The 15,145-nt window shown below is 58.4% G+C and overlaps 3 protein-coding genes across 4 annotated transcripts; all 3 read left to right on the top strand.

Annotated features, from left to right (window-relative positions):
* The first annotated feature begins 300 nt into the window (after positions 1–300).
* On the top strand, positions 301–2,732 carry POLE3 (DNA polymerase epsilon 3, accessory subunit). The gene is made up of 4 exons (XM_058853887.1): positions 301–515; positions 1,171–1,256; positions 1,922–2,040; positions 2,514–2,732. The coding sequence occupies exons 1-4, from the start codon at positions 450–452 to the stop codon at positions 2,672–2,674; spliced, it is 432 nt and encodes a 143-aa protein (XP_058709870.1). The 5' UTR covers positions 301–449; the 3' UTR covers positions 2,675–2,732.
* A 2,640-nt stretch (positions 2,733–5,372) lies between these two features.
* Positions 5,373–13,232, top strand: ALAD (aminolevulinate dehydratase). Of its 2 annotated transcripts, none has more exons than XM_058853523.1 (12): positions 5,373–5,487; positions 8,507–8,648; positions 8,777–8,827; positions 9,478–9,574; positions 9,912–10,047; positions 10,466–10,549; positions 10,728–10,816; positions 11,070–11,125; positions 11,789–11,876; positions 12,707–12,793; positions 12,887–13,016; positions 13,097–13,232. In XM_058853523.1, the coding sequence occupies exons 2-12, from the start codon at positions 8,536–8,538 to the stop codon at positions 13,168–13,170; spliced, it is 1,005 nt and encodes a 334-aa protein (XP_058709506.1). In that variant the 5' UTR covers positions 5,373–5,487; positions 8,507–8,535; the 3' UTR covers positions 13,171–13,232. The 2 variants fall into 2 exon arrangements, with proteins under 2 accessions (XP_058709506.1, XP_058709507.1); XM_058853524.1 differs by lacking the exon at positions 5,373–5,487 and adding an exon at positions 5,507–5,702.
* Positions 13,233–13,768: 536 nt separating this feature from the next.
* Positions 13,769–14,652, top strand: HDHD3 (haloacid dehalogenase like hydrolase domain containing 3). Its single transcript, XM_058853525.1, has one exon. It carries the CDS (start codon positions 13,782–13,784, stop codon positions 14,496–14,498), a length of 717 nt encoding a protein of 238 aa, XP_058709508.1. The 5' UTR covers positions 13,769–13,781; the 3' UTR covers positions 14,499–14,652.
* Positions 14,653–15,145: the final 493 nt, after the last annotated feature.

Below are 15,145 nucleotides of genomic sequence, written 5' to 3'. Positions count from 1 at the left end.
AGCCTCTTGTTTACAGGATCTGGATGGCAAAAGTCAAGGCAGGGCTTTGAGAGTGCTGGAAACAACACAGGTGTCCCACAATGACTGTTCCACATCGGAACAGTCTGAATTTTTGTATCAGTGTTTCTTTCTTTGGCCCTGACGATAGTGAAGTGTCATTTTCACAGAAGTCAGGTGAGATTCAGACCCCTCTGTACTCCCTGTGGGTTCTGAGGAGTGCAGTTTATCTGCAGATAAACCTCAAAGGCCGCCATTTCCCGCCGGGCCGGGCCGGGCCGGGCCGCGGTGCGCGCCGGGAGCGGGGCGGAGCGCGGGCTGGGTACGGCCGGGCCGGGATCGCCGCGGCCTGAGGGGATCCGCGCTCGTCCCGCTGGATCCCCCCTGTCCTGAGGGGATCCCCCCCTGTCCCCGCGCCCCTGACGCCGCGTTTGCCTTGCAGGAGGCCCAGGATGGCGGAGAGACCGGAGGACCTGAACCTGCCCAACGCCGTCATCACCCGCATCATCAAGGAGGCGGTGGGTGCCGGGCCCCGCGGCCCAGCGGAGCGGAGCAGCTGCAGACCCCGGCCCCGGGAGATCCCGGCCCCGGGAGATCCCGGTCCCGGTGCTGTGTTCCGGCCCCGGGAGATCCCGGTCCCGGTGCTGTGTTCCGGCCCCGGGAGATCCCGGTCTCGGTGCTGTGTTCCGGCCCCGGGAGATGCCGGTGCCGGTGCTGTGTTCCGGCCCCGGGAGATGCCGGTCCCGGTGCTGTGTTCCGGCCCCGGGAGATGCCGGTCCCGGTGCTGTGTTCCGGCCCGCGGGGCTCTGCCCTGGGCCGGCTCCCCCGGCCACCGCGGCTGCAGCACTCTCAGCAGTGCCCCAAGGGATGCTCCACCAGCGCAGCTCCCACAGTGGCACTGTCAGAACCCCAAAACCTCAGCACACAAGTTCATGTCTGTATAAAAAACCAGAATAATCCCCAGTGGTTAATTTAGTACGTTTGGTCTGGAGCTGTGAGGTGCTGCTGAGTGGATCTGGGCCGGGCAGGGGTGTCAGGAGCTGGGTAGTCACAGGATGAGTTACCTGGAGACAGCAGTTCCCAGTTCTGAGTGCCTTAACAAACTAACACGTGAATTATGTGAGTTTAAGTCGTTTTTAGCAGCTGCTGATAAAAGTTGGATTTGTTTTTCAGCTTCCTGATGGAGTCAATATTTCCAAAGAAGCCCGGAGCGCGATCTCCCGAGCAGCGAGCGTGTTTGTGCTATATGCAACATCATGGTAAGTGCTTGCTGCAGCAGGCACTGGGGCACTGGACTGATAATTTACCTCGGCTGGCCTGAGGACTGTTTTCCCAGTGTTGGTTTCTGTATTGTCTGTTTATATAAATATATATAAATATAAATATATAAATAAACCAGGCTGCCAGGCTGCACCAGGTGGGTTTGGACTGCCCAGAGAAGCCCATAGGAAGGTAGCTGGGCTCTGGAAACAGCCACGTCCCAAAAAGAGGGGTCCCAAACCGCCATTAACCATAGAGTGTGGCTGTACAGCCTTCCTGGCAAAGGCAGGAGCACTTGATTCACTTTCAGGCTCTTCATCACCAAGCTGTATGAGGGCAAGAGCTGCCACAGAGGTCACAGTCACATTTTTGGGGTGTCTTGGCATATTCTCTGCAGGCAGTCACTTCTCTAGTGCCAGGTTCTTTCCGGGCTGTGTAGGACTGTCACAGACAAGGTTCAGGCTTTCTCCTTCTGCTTGTAGAAAAGGTCTGTGCAAGCAGAAATTAACATTGTGGGAAAGCACAGACAGCCAGTGTAAACAAAAATGTCTCAAACCTTCTCTAGTAAACGATAAAGAGTAACCTAAATGTTTGGGGGATGGCTTTTCTAAGTTGCTGATGATGCTAACAGTTCCAAATTACCTCTCTTTTTGGTTCTGCCTAGTGCAAATAACTTTGCCATGAAAGGGAAGAGGAAAACCCTGAATGCTGGGGACGTGCTCTCTGCCATGGAGGAGATGGAGTTCCAGAGATTCGTGGCCCCTCTGAAGGAATCCCTGGAAGGTACTGTGCACCGTGGGTGTGCAGGGACTGAGAGGCACCGAGTCCTGTTCTCCTCAAATGCTGGACAAGCAACACTTATTGCCTGTCTTGTTTCTCTTCTCTTTGCCCAGCATCCTACACTGCAGTTTGCCTGGGGAATAACTAATGTGCACCTTAACGGGACTGGGATAACATTATTGCACAACTGATGAGGATTGAGAAAGTCTCATCTGCTCTCACTCCCCTATTATGTTTATCTAAGGAAAGCCGTAGGTGCTGCCTGTAAATGTGACCTCCTGCGTCCTTTTCAGCATTTTTCTGCTGAAATTTAACCTGATTTCCTATGGAGCTGCTCAGCACAGCTCAGCTCGTAGGGTGAGTTGTGCTCTGAGTTCCCTGCTCCCCTCAAAAGCCGGGAGAGCAAGTGGATGTTGGACCTCAGCCACTGACGTGTCCATGCCAGCACCCTCCCCTCACTGTTCCCTCTCCTCCAGTTTACAGGCGTGAGCAGAAAGGAAAGAAAGAGGCCAGGAAAGATAAAGACAAGAAGGCAGACTCGGAGGAGCAAGATAAGAGCCGAGAGGAGGACAATGATGACGATGATGAAAGGATGGAAGAGGAAGAACAAAACGATGAGGATGAGGTGGACAACTGAGCTGGCTCCTGGGCAGGGGCTGGGGTGTGCTCAGAGGGGTATAAACGCTGTAAATCAACCTTGCTGTGTCCCCTCGTGTTTCCACTGAGCTTTGTGCTGCCCCTCTGTGGCCTGTCCCTTCTGGCCTGTCATTTGTACATAAAGGACTCGTGCTGAAGCTTTTCCCGTGGCAGGGGGGCTTCTCCCTGTGCCTGGGGGGCTTTGGGCAGGCACTGCCTGGGCTTTCAATGCTGGGCTGGCTCTGAAAGAGAGGAAAAAAGAACTGGTGGGTGCTCCATGCAGAAACTGGCCAGGAGAACATGAGACTGTTGAATGTGAGGGGCTGAATGCAGTAGATGATTCACAGATCACTTCTGGGGTGTAGAATGTAGGGGATGATGTCCAGAGGTGTGGAAGGTGTACATTGCAGCTTTTGATCCAAGTGAGTTGTTTTTTTCCCTTTGTTTCTTTCCATCCTGGCTGTGCCTTCTCTCCCTGCTGTTCTGTGGGGGTGATGCTGTGTCCTTCAGCCTGAACAGCAGCACTGTACAGGGACCCTGAGCTCACTCACTGACTCACCCAAACTAACCCAAATCCGAAAAACACGCAGTGCTGAGGGTGCAAACTGTACACTGAAAGTGCCTTTGAGAGCCCTGAGAGACAAAGAGGAGATTGATTTAAAATCTGAAGCACAATGAGGGGCTGGAAAGAGGAGCAGGGCTGAAAACAGGTGGCTTTGTGCAGTGCTGGGGATGTGACAGGTCCCAGGTGGCACCAGGGACTGCTGGTCTCGCCTGTCCCCATGCAGCAGCAGCTCCTGCAGCAAGCTGAGCTGTGGCAGAACAGGGTTTTGAATCTTGTTTTTTCCCAGCTGGAATGAGCTAATTCCATCCAAGGTCCTTCTGTAGCCTTCACTGGTCATTCCAGGGACACAGATGCCTCTGGGAGAGCAGGGGTGCCCACCCAGGGGGCCCACATGGTTTCAAAAAAGGCTCCTGCAAGAAAGAAGGCTTGAGAGAAGCTGTTGGTGTTCCTTGTGCTGGTGTAGGTCTGTACTTTTCCACTTGAACTCTTAGTTCTGGTGCCTTTCTCCCTCAGCAAGTTTTAGGTACATTTAAACCCCCCCAGTTTTGATGATGTGCATTTTTAAAATAGCACTTGTGAGGAATCCTGGATCCTTTCCACCAATAAATGGTGGCAGCTACCCACAAGAGCCACCCTGCCTTGCTGCTTTTCTGGCACGCTGGATTTTCACACACACACAAGCCCAGCTTCTGAAAAGAACTGAACCAACACAGATTTTCTGCTGTCTAGTTTCTGCTGGTGTTCAGTCAGGCTGTGCAAAGCCTGAGCTGATGATGTGTTCCAAATACCTCTGATCCAAACATCCCCCTTCCAGCTCTTTTCCTCTCTTTTTTTTTTCTCTTCAGCACATGTCTGGGGTGCATATTCCAGAAGGGAACAAGATTTAAATAAAAGCCGTTTTTTTTTACAGAAATGGAGTCTTGTATTTCGGTCAGTTATAAAATGAGCAGGTTGTGTGAGTGAGATGGGAGCATGCAGCCAAGGCAGCAGGAAATGCTCTGGGAAATGGAGGAGGATGAGGGGAGGATGAAGGCTGCTGCAGCCAGGCCTCTGTGTGAGAGGAGGGAGGGAATTGTGGAGACTGGAAAGAACCAGGGCGTTTCCAGGTCGCTGATGTTTGCTGGGGGAAGGAGCTTTCAGCTCACCCTCGCTCCAGGGAGAGGTTCTAGGCTGGGGGAAGATCCAGGATCTGGATCCAGGGTTTCTGCACTGGGGTGAGCCAGGGAATGATGCTTTGGTGGGGGAGCTGCAGAATATCCTGCACTAAACCCGATCCTGCCATCTGTGAAAAACGAGGTTCACATAATTTTTATAGAATTTAAAAATTTAATAAAAAAACAAATAGAAGAAAACAATAAAGTATACAGATACAGCCAGGTGTCTCTGCATTCAGCCAAGAGAGCACACCTTACTAACAAAGGATTAAAAACAGAACCCTACTACATATCCATAAATTCTCATACATATTCATACATTCTTCTTAGGATCTTTGGTGTTCTTCAGTTTTCTCTTGTCCCCTTCCCAATAGATCAATCTTCTTGGTGCCATCGAGATTTACATTCTCTGATACCAGAAATGCAATAAATTCCTCCCCTCCAGAGTTCTGGTCACTGCTGTCTTCATCAGGATAAAAGAGTTTACAAAAGGAAAAAAAGGTCTCCAGTTATCTTTTTCAGTCTTTGGGTTACACAAACAAAAGTAGTTTTTGTTTTAATGCTGTGTCATAGCTTAACATACATGTATTATACCACTATTTCTAAGTTTCATTAATAACAGAAATAAAGAAGATTATATTATTACAGATACATTTTCTAATCTTATAATATTCATTATAATACTTGCGAAAAGCCAATAATATATATTATATATAAATATATAATTATATATAATATATAAATTATATGCATTTATAACACATCTCTCCATCTCAAGGCAGGGGCCTGGCAGACCCCAGCACCCAAAAGCCCGGCTACAGCTCCCCGGAACGGGACTGCTTGGCCCCAGCACCCCGAGGCCGTGCCCCAGGCGGGCTCATCCCTGCTGCAGTTCCAAATCCCCCAAATCCCCCAAATCCCCCAAATCCCAAATCCCGGCTCCGCCATCGCCCCCGTCCCCCCGCGCCGCCTTTCCCGCGCTCCGCCGCGCGAGACTTCCCGCCAGCCCCTCCGCGCGGGGCGGGGCCGAGCCCTTGTGGGCGTGGTTATGCAAATCACGGGCACTGTCGCACGGGCGGGCGGACGCGGCGATCGGTGAGTGCCGGGACCGGGACCGGGACCGGGAACTGGGAACCGGAGCGGGAACGGGCCGGGATCGGGCACCGCAGCTGGGCCGGGGCCCAGCCCCCTCCGGTCCCCACCTCGGCCCCTTGCCGGGCTGCCAGGGAATGACTCCAGCGACAGGGCCCGGCCGCGCTTGGGTGCAGGCAGGAAGGGAAGCCCCGGGTAACGCAGCGAGGACAACCCAGGTTTTGCTTCGTTTTGCTCGGTTTTTGCTCCATTTTTGCTCGGTAACCGTGGCAACGGCGGGGGACGCACCGAGCAGCGTGTGATGCTACGGGCTGGCGTCGGTCCCGAGCTCCCGCTTGTCCTGGGGTGTAATTCCAGAGCCCTGAGCATCCCCGTTCCCATCCTGGAGCGGGACACCTGCCCTTACATTTGACCTTCATAGGTAGCTCTTAATTAACCCTGTAATAGCTTGGCCTTCCTTAGTTAACCCACAGCTCCCTTGTCTGCCTGCGGAGCTGCGCTCTCCTGCAGCACCCCGCTCCGTCCCCAGCTGGGATTTTGGGAGCCCGCATGTCCCTGGGATTTAGCTGAATAGTTGTGCTCACGTCTGAGGCCACGTGTGTGTCCTCAACTGCTGGGACGCCTCTTGCTGCCAAGATGAGACGGGAGGGAGCGGACGGAGGCTGTCGGGAGCAGCGGCGGCTCCGGCTCCAGCCCGTGCCCGAGAACTGTCCCGCCGGTGCCGGTGCCGGTGCCGGTGCCGGTGCCGGTTCCGAGGGCCGGCGTGTGCCGGGTTCTCCCGTTGGGAAGTCGCTTCCCGTGCCTCGAGGGCACCCGGGCAGTGCCGCGGCTTCGGGCTGGGCACAGCCGCGGGCTCGGTCCCGGGCCGGAGGAGCAAAGGTGAATCCTCTGCTGCCGACCTGTCCTTGAACTGCGCCGGTGTGCCCGGAGCAAAGCGCTTTAGAACGACAGGTTCGGCCCTGGATGTTGAGGAAAGGTTAATTTGCTGTGCCGGGAGCGCTGCGGGATGTCGGGGGAACAGCCCCAGCCCATTGCCCGCTCTTGCAGCCCTCGCTCCGCTGCCCTGCCCTCCTTCCCCCCGTGTCCCCGGCTGTGCCACCCCGGTGCCCTCGTCCCACCGGGTGCCCTGCGGGGGCAGCGGCTTGTCCTGGACGTGGGGCTGGGAAGGAGGACCCGGCCCAGCAGCCTGGGACCCACCCGTCCCGCTCTTATCTTGGCACTGCAATCCCAGCCGGCCCCGTCTCCTCCTCGCTCCAGAGCGAGGTTTCTGGAGCTGTGGCCTCTATCTGTCCCATCCAGTCAGGTGCCACCCGGCCCCCTCCCCTCCCTCTGCTGGGATTAACTGTTTAAAGCATTTTTTGGATTCTCGAGGTGGGTTTTGTTCACTGAGCCCTTTGTTTGCCATTGCCTGGAGCCCTGCCTGGAGCTGCCAAGGTTCACCCCAGGGCTGTCCCCTTCCCTGGAGTAAGGACTGGGGCGGCAGCGCTCCAAGGGCTAAAAATGACTTGCCAAGGGATGCCATGACCCTGCCAGCGTGCTGTCAGCTGCTCTGCATCCCCCACAAGCACCACCTGATGTTTGTGTTCGGGGTTTTTCATGTGTAAGCCTCTAACCAAGAGGGGCCCTTCCTCATCCCCGAGCAGAAATGATTCCTTGGGATATGAGAGGCTCCATTCCAGCCCTGGCCTGAACAGAATTCCCCTTTGTTCCAAGTGTCCTGTACACTGGGGTGCTCTGACAGAGCTTGGCTCCATATTGAAACATCTTAAGGGTTTTGAGCGTGTAAAAGAGGTGAAATACCTCATGTTAAAGGTTTTCCCAAAGAACTGAGCCGTCTCCTGCCCAGCTCTGTTACTGGCTGGTGTCATGGGTGCCAGGGTAGAACTTTGTCCCCTGGATTCTGGGAGCTGTGCCTCCAGAGAGACTCTGATCCCACTCTGTTCCCTGGAGAGAGTTTGGATGCAGGCTGGGGGTCAGGGAGGTTTATCCCTGGGAAATCCCTCCTGAGGTGGGACCAAGGCTGCTCCCCTGAGATGGATCCCATCCTCCTGCTGCTCCATCTCCCTAGGGAAGCTCTGCCCTGCCCAGGATACTCACCGGAATCCACCTGCACTTTCACAATCCCATCTCAGCTCTGCTCCTGCCCACCTCCCTCAGGCTCCAGCTCCCAAAAATCCACGCTCTTCAGCAGGAACTCTGCTTTGTCTCCCAGGGCACCCGAGTTCCTCTGCACAGGGTGTTTGAGGGATGTGTGAGCAGCCAGAAGTCCTTGGAGCTGCTCTGCACAAACAGTCCCTTGTTGGGGTTGTGCAGCTGTTCCTCTGCACTGCAGCCAAACACCTCGTCCCAGGAGAGCTCCCTTCCCACGGCCATCACATCCACCAGCAACACGGTGGTGGGAATTGAGCCCTCCTGGAAATGGAATTCTTAATGGTCTGATCATAGAATTATTACTAGATCTGCTAGAGAATAAAGCATTGCTACAGAAGAGGCTTTAACCATGAGATAGCTAACAACTGATTTATGTGTGAGTTTTATTATCTCTGAAATCACTTTTGCCCAACTCCACGGTTTTTATCCAGCAGTAAGTGGCCACTGGAGTTGTTTTTGGAGTTAAAAATCACACAGAGCAGCTCTGTATCCTCTCAATACAAAAACTGTGTCACACAATTTCTCAGCACTAAGGAAAAGTAAAATGAATTAAGAATGACCCTCTTGGGGCTCAGGGAAAGGAGCCTGAGGAGGGTGAACATGATTCTGCTGGGGGAGGTTGTCAGTGCCTGGAGATGGGGGTTTCACACACAGAACTGGGAGGTTTGTGGGGAGGAGTCACTGACAGCCCTGTTAGTGGGAAGGGCTGTGCTGTCACTGCTGATGGGGTCCTGCAGCACCCCTGGGTGCCCGGGGCAGGTGGGGTGGAGCTGCCTGGGCTGCTGGGACAGGGTCAGTCCTGCAGTGGCTGCCAGCCCCTCCTCGCTTGTGCCAAGAGCAGCAGCTCACCAGGTTTGTTTTGGTGTTTCAGAGTCTCCTTCCCTGACAGCAGAGCCCACCATGCAGGCAGACTCAGTTCTCCACAGTGGCTACTTCCACCCCGTGCTGCGCTCCTGGCAGTGCACAGCCACCACCTTCGATGCCTCCAACCTCATCTACCCCATTTTTGTCACGTGAGTGAGCCCCAGCTCTCGGGTCCCTGAGCTCTTAAACAGGTTCAGAGCTCCTGTGGACAAGTCTGGGAGAGAAGCTTCCCTCTCACACCGAGTGCTCATGTCTCTGTCCCATCCACCTCCCACAGTGACAGCCCTGATGCCGTGGAGCCAATTCCCAGCCTTCCTGGACAAGCCAGGTATGAATCCAGCCCCCAGCTGCTGCTGTGCCCTGTGTCTGGGGAGGGTTCATTTCTGCCCTGAGCATGAGCCAGGGGCAGGCTTCCAACCCTCTGGTTCCTGCTTTAGAGATCCCCCAGCATCAGGCAAAGTGGGAATGTTCATCCACTGAGGGAGCAGAGGGAATCATGCAGGGAATGCTGGAAAAGTGCTGGGAGGGACAGCAGCAGGCTCTGGCTCTGTCCCAGAGCAATCCCAGGTTGTGTGGGCTGGAAGTGAACAGGGTTTCCAGCAGCAGCCAGGAAACCTCTGCAAGGACATGGGATCTGGTTCTGCACTGGATCCCACTGGACTGGCAGCTCCCCTTGGCATCTGCTGCCACATTAGCAGGGCTTTGGTGCTGGGAAAGTGGATCTGCAGCAGGGACACCAAGATAATGGATCCAAGGGCAGGGTATGCCCATCCCTCCAGAGCAGCGTCCATGCCGGGCAGATAGAGCTCCTGGAGCCCCGGATAAGGGCTCAGATTGTTCAGGCAACACCTCCCCTGTGCCTGCAGCCATGGCCTGGTGATGCTGGATTGCTCCCAGGGCAGCATCCCAGTCCCAGGGCAGCTCTCCCCATGGAGCAGCTCTGGGTGCCTGGCAGCTGCTTCCCTTTGCCCTGCTCAGGTACGGAGTGAACAAGCTGGAGGGGATGCTGCGGCCCCTTGTCGAAGATGGCCTCAAGTGTGTGCTCATCTTTGGGGTGCCCAGCAAGGTCCACAAGGTCAGTGCATGTGTGAGGGGGTGCTGGGATAGCCACAGGGCTGTCAGAGCCATGTGGGGCTGGCTGGGGGTGGTCTCTGATCAAACAGGGGCAGTTCAGGGTCTCTGGCTGTGATACAGTGCACTCAGCACAGCAGATGGGGATGGGATATTGCAGGGACACCCAGAAAGTCCCCAGAGCTCTGCAGGTGGCCCCAAAACCTGCCCTAGCTGCCCATCACCCTTTTCCCTCAGTGGGGTCCCAGAGTTCAGGAAATGTTTCCTGGGCAGAGCTGCTGCCACAGAGGGGCCGGTGGGAAGTGTCAGCTGTGCATGCTGAGGTGTTTCTGTCCTCACAGGATGAGAGAGGCTCTGCTGCTGATGCTGAGGGCACTCCTGCCATCCAGGCCATCAGGAAGATCCGCTCCACCTTCCCGGAGCTGCTGATTGCCTGCGATATCTGCCTGTGCCCTTACACCTCGCACGGGCACTGTGGTGAGCACGGCCGTGGGGCTGGCTGTGCTCTGGCCTTCTCCTGCCTCTGGGATTTGCCATTTTCTGCTGAGGGTCTGACCAGCTCCTGCTCCGAGACTCAGCTTCCCTGTACTGGTGTAGTTGAGCCTGGGTGACCTCTCCTGGGTTTTGACCACAGGGTGGGAGGCACAGGTGGTTCAGACCCTCCCTCAGGCCCCCTGAGTCTGAGCACCCCTCTGTGTTCCCCCATCTCTGCCTTCCCTTCCCTGGAGCACCCACATGCTGTGTCCAGTCCACAGAGGGCTCCTGTTCCTTATCCACCTCCTTTAATTCATCAAGTTCCCCACTGCTGCTCTGAGCACCACAGCTTGTCCCCAGAGCCTGTGGGGACTGAGGCACCAGCTGTCCCCACCCTGTGTGACCCAGGTTTGTCTCCCAGGCATCCTGCGTGAGGACGGCACCATCCAGAACGAGCTCAGCTGCCAGCGGCTGGCGGAGGTGGCGCTGGCTTATGCCAAAGCAGGTGGGGAGCCCCAGGCAGTGGCAGCCCAGGCTGGCTCTCACAGAGCTGCCCCTCTGGCTCTGGGCAGCCCCAAAAGCAGACTCCAGCTGGGAGTGCTGCCCTGCCCTCCCCGCGCTGCTCCAGGCAGCAGCGAAGCCTCCGGTGCTTCCCAGCATCCCTGTCCCGTCTGTCCCTGCAGGCTGCCACATCGTGGCCCCCTCAGACATGATGGACGGGCGCATTGCAGCCATGAAACAGGCGCTGATCTCCAATGACCTGGGCAACAAGGTGAGGCAGGGACAGCCACAGGCACGAGCCACGTCCACGGGAGGCTGCGGCAAGCGGCAGAGGGGCAAACCCTCCTTGGTGCCACGGGCATTGCCCTGCCCAGCACACACAGGAGGGGAATGTCCTTGGCTGGGGCCAGCCATGGTGAGGTGCCAGACCTCTGGCAGAGGGAGGATGAAGCTGTGGGAGCGAATCTCTCCCGTCCCAGCGCTGGGATGTGGCCCTGAGCTCACAGCCCCTCTCTGCCCTGCAGGTCTCAGTGATGAGCTACAGCGCCAAGTTTGCTTCGTGCTTCTACGGCCCCTTCAGGTGGGTCTGTCCCTCAGCCAGGTGTGCCCAGGCTGGCTGGGAACACATTCCCAGAAAGTTATTTGGGAAAGGAGCTTACCCAGAGCCTGGGCTGCACATGGGGCCACACTGGTCACTTTGCAGCATCCTACTCCTACTTCTCCATGCAAAAAGGAGACAAGTGTACCTTAGCCAGGAGAGGCTGGCTGGCAGGAAGGTCACTGAAGGGTGATCTTTCATCCCAAGCCTTCACCTGCTCAGGTGCTGGTGGCAAGGCAGGCAGAGAGGGAGCTGCCTGCAGCTTTCAGGAGTCACAGGAGTCAGTGTTGCCCCACAGGGTGACTTCAGGGATGAGCCTCAGCTTAGTCAGCTGTTAGACCTTGTCCTAAGAAGAGCCTGACCTCAGCAGGGTATCCCTGAAGAACCGACCTTGGAAAGGGGCCTGACACAATTTTACCCAGACTCTGGGCATGGGGAGGGCGGTGGGTGTTGAAACAGCTCCCAGGGCCAGCCTGGGCCTGCAGGACCTCCCAGAGCAATCCCTGCGTGCTGAACTGTGTCAGGAATGGCCCCTTTTTCTGCCTCAGTGACTCAGATGCTTGTCCTGGCCTGTCCTCGTGTTTCTGAAGCTGTGTGAGGTGGGAGGCAGGGGTTCCTCACCCCCTGCCCTCTGCCCCTCTGCAGGGACGCGGCGCTGTCCAAACCTGCCTTTGGGGACCGGCGCTGTTACCAGCTGCCCCCGGGGGCACGGGGCCTGGCCATGCGTGCTGTGGTGAGTGTGGGGTGTAGGGGACACCCTCAGTGGGGTGTAGGGGACACCCTCAGTGGGGTGTGGGGTGTGACACCCTCAGTGGGGTGTAAGGGACACCCTCAGTGGGGTGTGGGGGACACCCTCAGTGGGGTGTAAGGGACACCCTCAGTGGGGTGTAGGGGACACCCTCAGTGGGGTGTAAGGGACACCCTCAGTGGGGTGTAGGGGACACCCTCAGTGGGTGTGGGGGACACCCTCAGTGGGGTGTAGGGGACACCCTCAGTGGGGTGTGGGGGACACCCTCAGTGGGGTGTGGGGTGTGACACCCTCAGTGGGGTGTAAGGGACACCCTCAGTGGGGTGTGGGGGACACCCTCAGTGGGGTGTGGGGGACACCCTCAGTGGGGTGTAAGGGACACCCTCAGGGGTGTGGGGGACACCCTCAGTGGGGTGTAAGGGACACCCTCAGTGGGGTGTGGGGGACACCCTCAGTGGGGTGTAAGGGACACCCTCAGTGGGGTGTGACACCCTCAGTGGGGTGTAAGGGACACCCTCAGTGGGGTGTAGGGGACACCCTCAGTGGGGTGTAAGGGACACCCTCAGTGGGGTGTAGGGGACACCCTCAGTGGGGTGTAAGGGACACCCTCAGTGGGGTGTGGGGTGTGACACCCTCAGTGGGTGTGGGTTATGGCTGTGGGGTGGGACACCCTCACACAGGGCCTGGGTGATCGCACCCCGCATGGCTTGGGGCGAGCAGGAGGTTGGGAGACAAATGGTCGAGGGTTTTGCCCTTCTGGCTCCAAACTCCTGGGGAAACCAAGCTCTGTCCTTGTCCCCACGCTGCCGCGGCAGGACCGGGACGTGCGGGAAGGTGCAGACATGCTGATGGTAAAGCCGGGGATGCCCTACCTGGACCTCGTGAGGGACGTGAAGGCTCGGGTGAGGACCTGGCTGGCAGGGAGGGCTCTGTGGGTTCTGTGTGCCGGGCAGCGGGGCTGTGCGGGCAGGGGACAGCGCTGACCGCTCCCGCAGCACCCCACACACCCGCTGGCCGTGTACCACGTCTCGGGGGAGTTCGCCATGCTGTGGCACGGGGCGCAGGCCGGCGCCTTCAGCCTGGAGACGGCGGTGCAGGAGGCGATCACGGCCTTCAGGCGCGCAGGTGAGCCCGTGACCCCCGCGTCCTCCTCCCCATCCCCCGCGTCCCCCCGGGGCTGGCTCCAGCGTCTGCTCTCTCCGCAGGGGCCGACATCATCATCACCTACTTCACACCGCAGCTGCTGCGCTGGCTGCGGGAGGCGCCGGGCCGGCACTGAGCGCGGCCATCGCGGCTGGGGCGGGTTCTCCGGGAGGGGAGGGAATCCCGGGATGGGAGGGAATTCCGGGAGGGGAGGGTTCTCCGGAATGGGAGGGTTCTCCGGAATGGGAGGGTTCTCGGGAATGGGAGGGTTCTCCGGAATGGGAGGGTTCTCCGGAGGGGCTGCGTTTCCGGGCAGCGGTGCAGGTGGGTCCGGGCATTGCGCGCAGCCCCAGCCTGCAGCCCCCGGAGCTCGGCCCGGTGAGCGCCGCGACCGTTCCGGGACCCGCGGGGACACGGCGAGCCCGCAGCTGCGTTCCAGCGGTGCTCCGGTCCCGGACACCCTCCCCGGACACCCCCGGCCGTGCCCCGTCACCCTCCCCGGACACCCCGGCCGTGCCCCGTCACCCTCCCCGGGTCCAGCCCCGGTGGCCCAGCTCGCCCCGTCTGCAGCCCGCACGTGGGGAGTGTCAGTGCCCCGGCCTGGCAGACTTTGCCCCCTCACGGTTTTCCCTCCGTGCTCTGTGTCCATGCTGAGCCCCGCCGGAGGGACAGAGCGCTGTGCGGTGCCCGCAGCCCGGCGCTGTGACACGGCGGGGCTCGGCTGTGTCCCCGGGCGCTGCTGAGGCCATGCTCCGGCTGCGCCTGCTGACCTGGGATGTGAAGGACACTCTGCTGCGGCTGCGGCAGCCCGTGGGCCTGAGCTACGCGGCCGAGGCGCGGGCCCAGGGGCTGCAGGTGCAGCCCGAGGCTCTGGGGCGCTCCTTCCGTGAGGTGTACGGGGCCCAGAGCCGGCGCTTCCCCAACTACGGCCACGGCCAGGGGCTCAGCTCCCGGCAGTGGTGGCTGGATGTGGTCAAACAGAGCTTCAGGCTCTCGGGCGTGCAGGACGAGGCAGCCCTGACGAAGCTGGCGGAAAAGCTCTACCGCGATTACTGCAGCCCCCACACCTGGGAGCTGCTGCCCGGGGCCGCCGACACCCTGAGCCGGTGTCGCCAGCTCGGCTTCTGCATGGGAGTCGTCTCCAACTTCGACAGCCGGCTGGAAGCCATCCTCTCGCAGTGCCAGCTGCGGCAGCACTTCCAGTTCGTGCTCACCTCCGAGGCCGCGGGTTTCGCCAAGCCGGACCGGAGGATCTTCGAGCAGGCGCTGCGGCTCGGCGGGGCCCGGCCCGAGCAGGCGGCTCACATCGGGGATGATTACAGCCGGGACTACCGGGCAGCCCGGGCTGCGGGCATGCACAGCTTCCTGCTGAGGGCTGCCGAGCACGGCCAGGAGCCGCCGGTGCCCCCCGAGCACCTCCTGCCCACGCTCGGCCACCTCCTGGCTCGCATCGAGAAGGAATAGCTGCGGTTCGGAGGGGTCCGGTGCTGCTCCCGAGTGCTGAGCTGGCCTGGCGTGGCATTTCTTGCTGCCAGGTGGGCAGGGAACAGCAGCAAGTCCAAGCTGCCTATGGAGCAGGAGGAATGTTCATGCAATAAAACATTTCTGATGCCCAGCACTGGAGCAGATGTGTTTCATTGCTCTAAAAACACCACAGAAGGTCAGCTGTGGTGTCTTCCCATAACAGGGCTGGGACGGGGTCACTCCCTCGACTCATTCTGGTAGGAGATGGGGGCAGATACTGAGGTTTATCCCTTCTCAGTCACCCCGGGGATAGGCTCAAGCATCCCCCAGAGCAAGTGGTGGCCCTGTCCCAGGGAAGGTTTGCCCACACAGAAGCCCTGCCCAGGCCCAGCAGCCTCAGTGTACCCCACCTCACCAACGTGCCCCCCCTCCCAACAGCGGCAGGCAGGCAGGCAGGAGGTGCCTGCAGGTCTCCAGCTGTGGGCAAAACAGCCTGGAGCTGGACAATTTCACTTAATGAATTGCCAATTAACAAACTTGACCGATTTGGGTAGTGAGAAATAAAGATGACCCTTGAAAGATGATTTTAAACCCGTTTCTCTGGCTCAACTCCAAGCCTACACCACTCCTTCCTCCCTGCCCACTGC

Source organism: Poecile atricapillus, chromosome 20 (genome assembly GCF_030490865.1).
Source record: "Poecile atricapillus isolate bPoeAtr1 chromosome 20, bPoeAtr1.hap1, whole genome shotgun sequence".
In the NCBI taxonomy this organism is placed as follows: Eukaryota; Metazoa; Chordata; class Aves; order Passeriformes; family Paridae; genus Poecile; species Poecile atricapillus.
This window is presented reverse-complemented; position numbering and strand designations above follow the sequence as displayed.

Excerpts from the sequence above, each read along its gene's own strand:
- HDHD3 (XM_058853525.1), top strand. The coding sequence starts at position 13,782 with ATGCTCCGGCTGCGCCTGCTGACCTGGGATGTGAAGGACACTCTGCTG.
- POLE3 (XM_058853887.1), top strand. The coding sequence starts at position 450 with ATGGCGGAGAGACCGGAGGACCTGAACCTGCCCAACGCCGTCATCACC. Across the intron at positions 516-1,170 it reads CCCGCATCATCAAGGAGGCG|CTTCCTGATGGAGTCAATAT; the intron begins GTGGGTGCCGGG and ends TTTGTTTTTCAG. Across the intron at positions 1,257-1,921 it reads GTGCTATATGCAACATCATG|TGCAAATAACTTTGCCATGA; the intron begins GTAAGTGCTTGC and ends GGTTCTGCCTAG.
- ALAD (XM_058853523.1), top strand. The coding sequence starts at position 8,536 with ATGCAGGCAGACTCAGTTCTCCACAGTGGCTACTTCCACCCCGTGCTG. Across the intron at positions 9,575-9,911 it reads TGCCCAGCAAGGTCCACAAG|GATGAGAGAGGCTCTGCTGC; the intron begins GTCAGTGCATGT and ends CTGTCCTCACAG. Across the intron at positions 10,550-10,727 it reads GCTGGCTTATGCCAAAGCAG|GCTGCCACATCGTGGCCCCC; the intron begins GTGGGGAGCCCC and ends CTGTCCCTGCAG.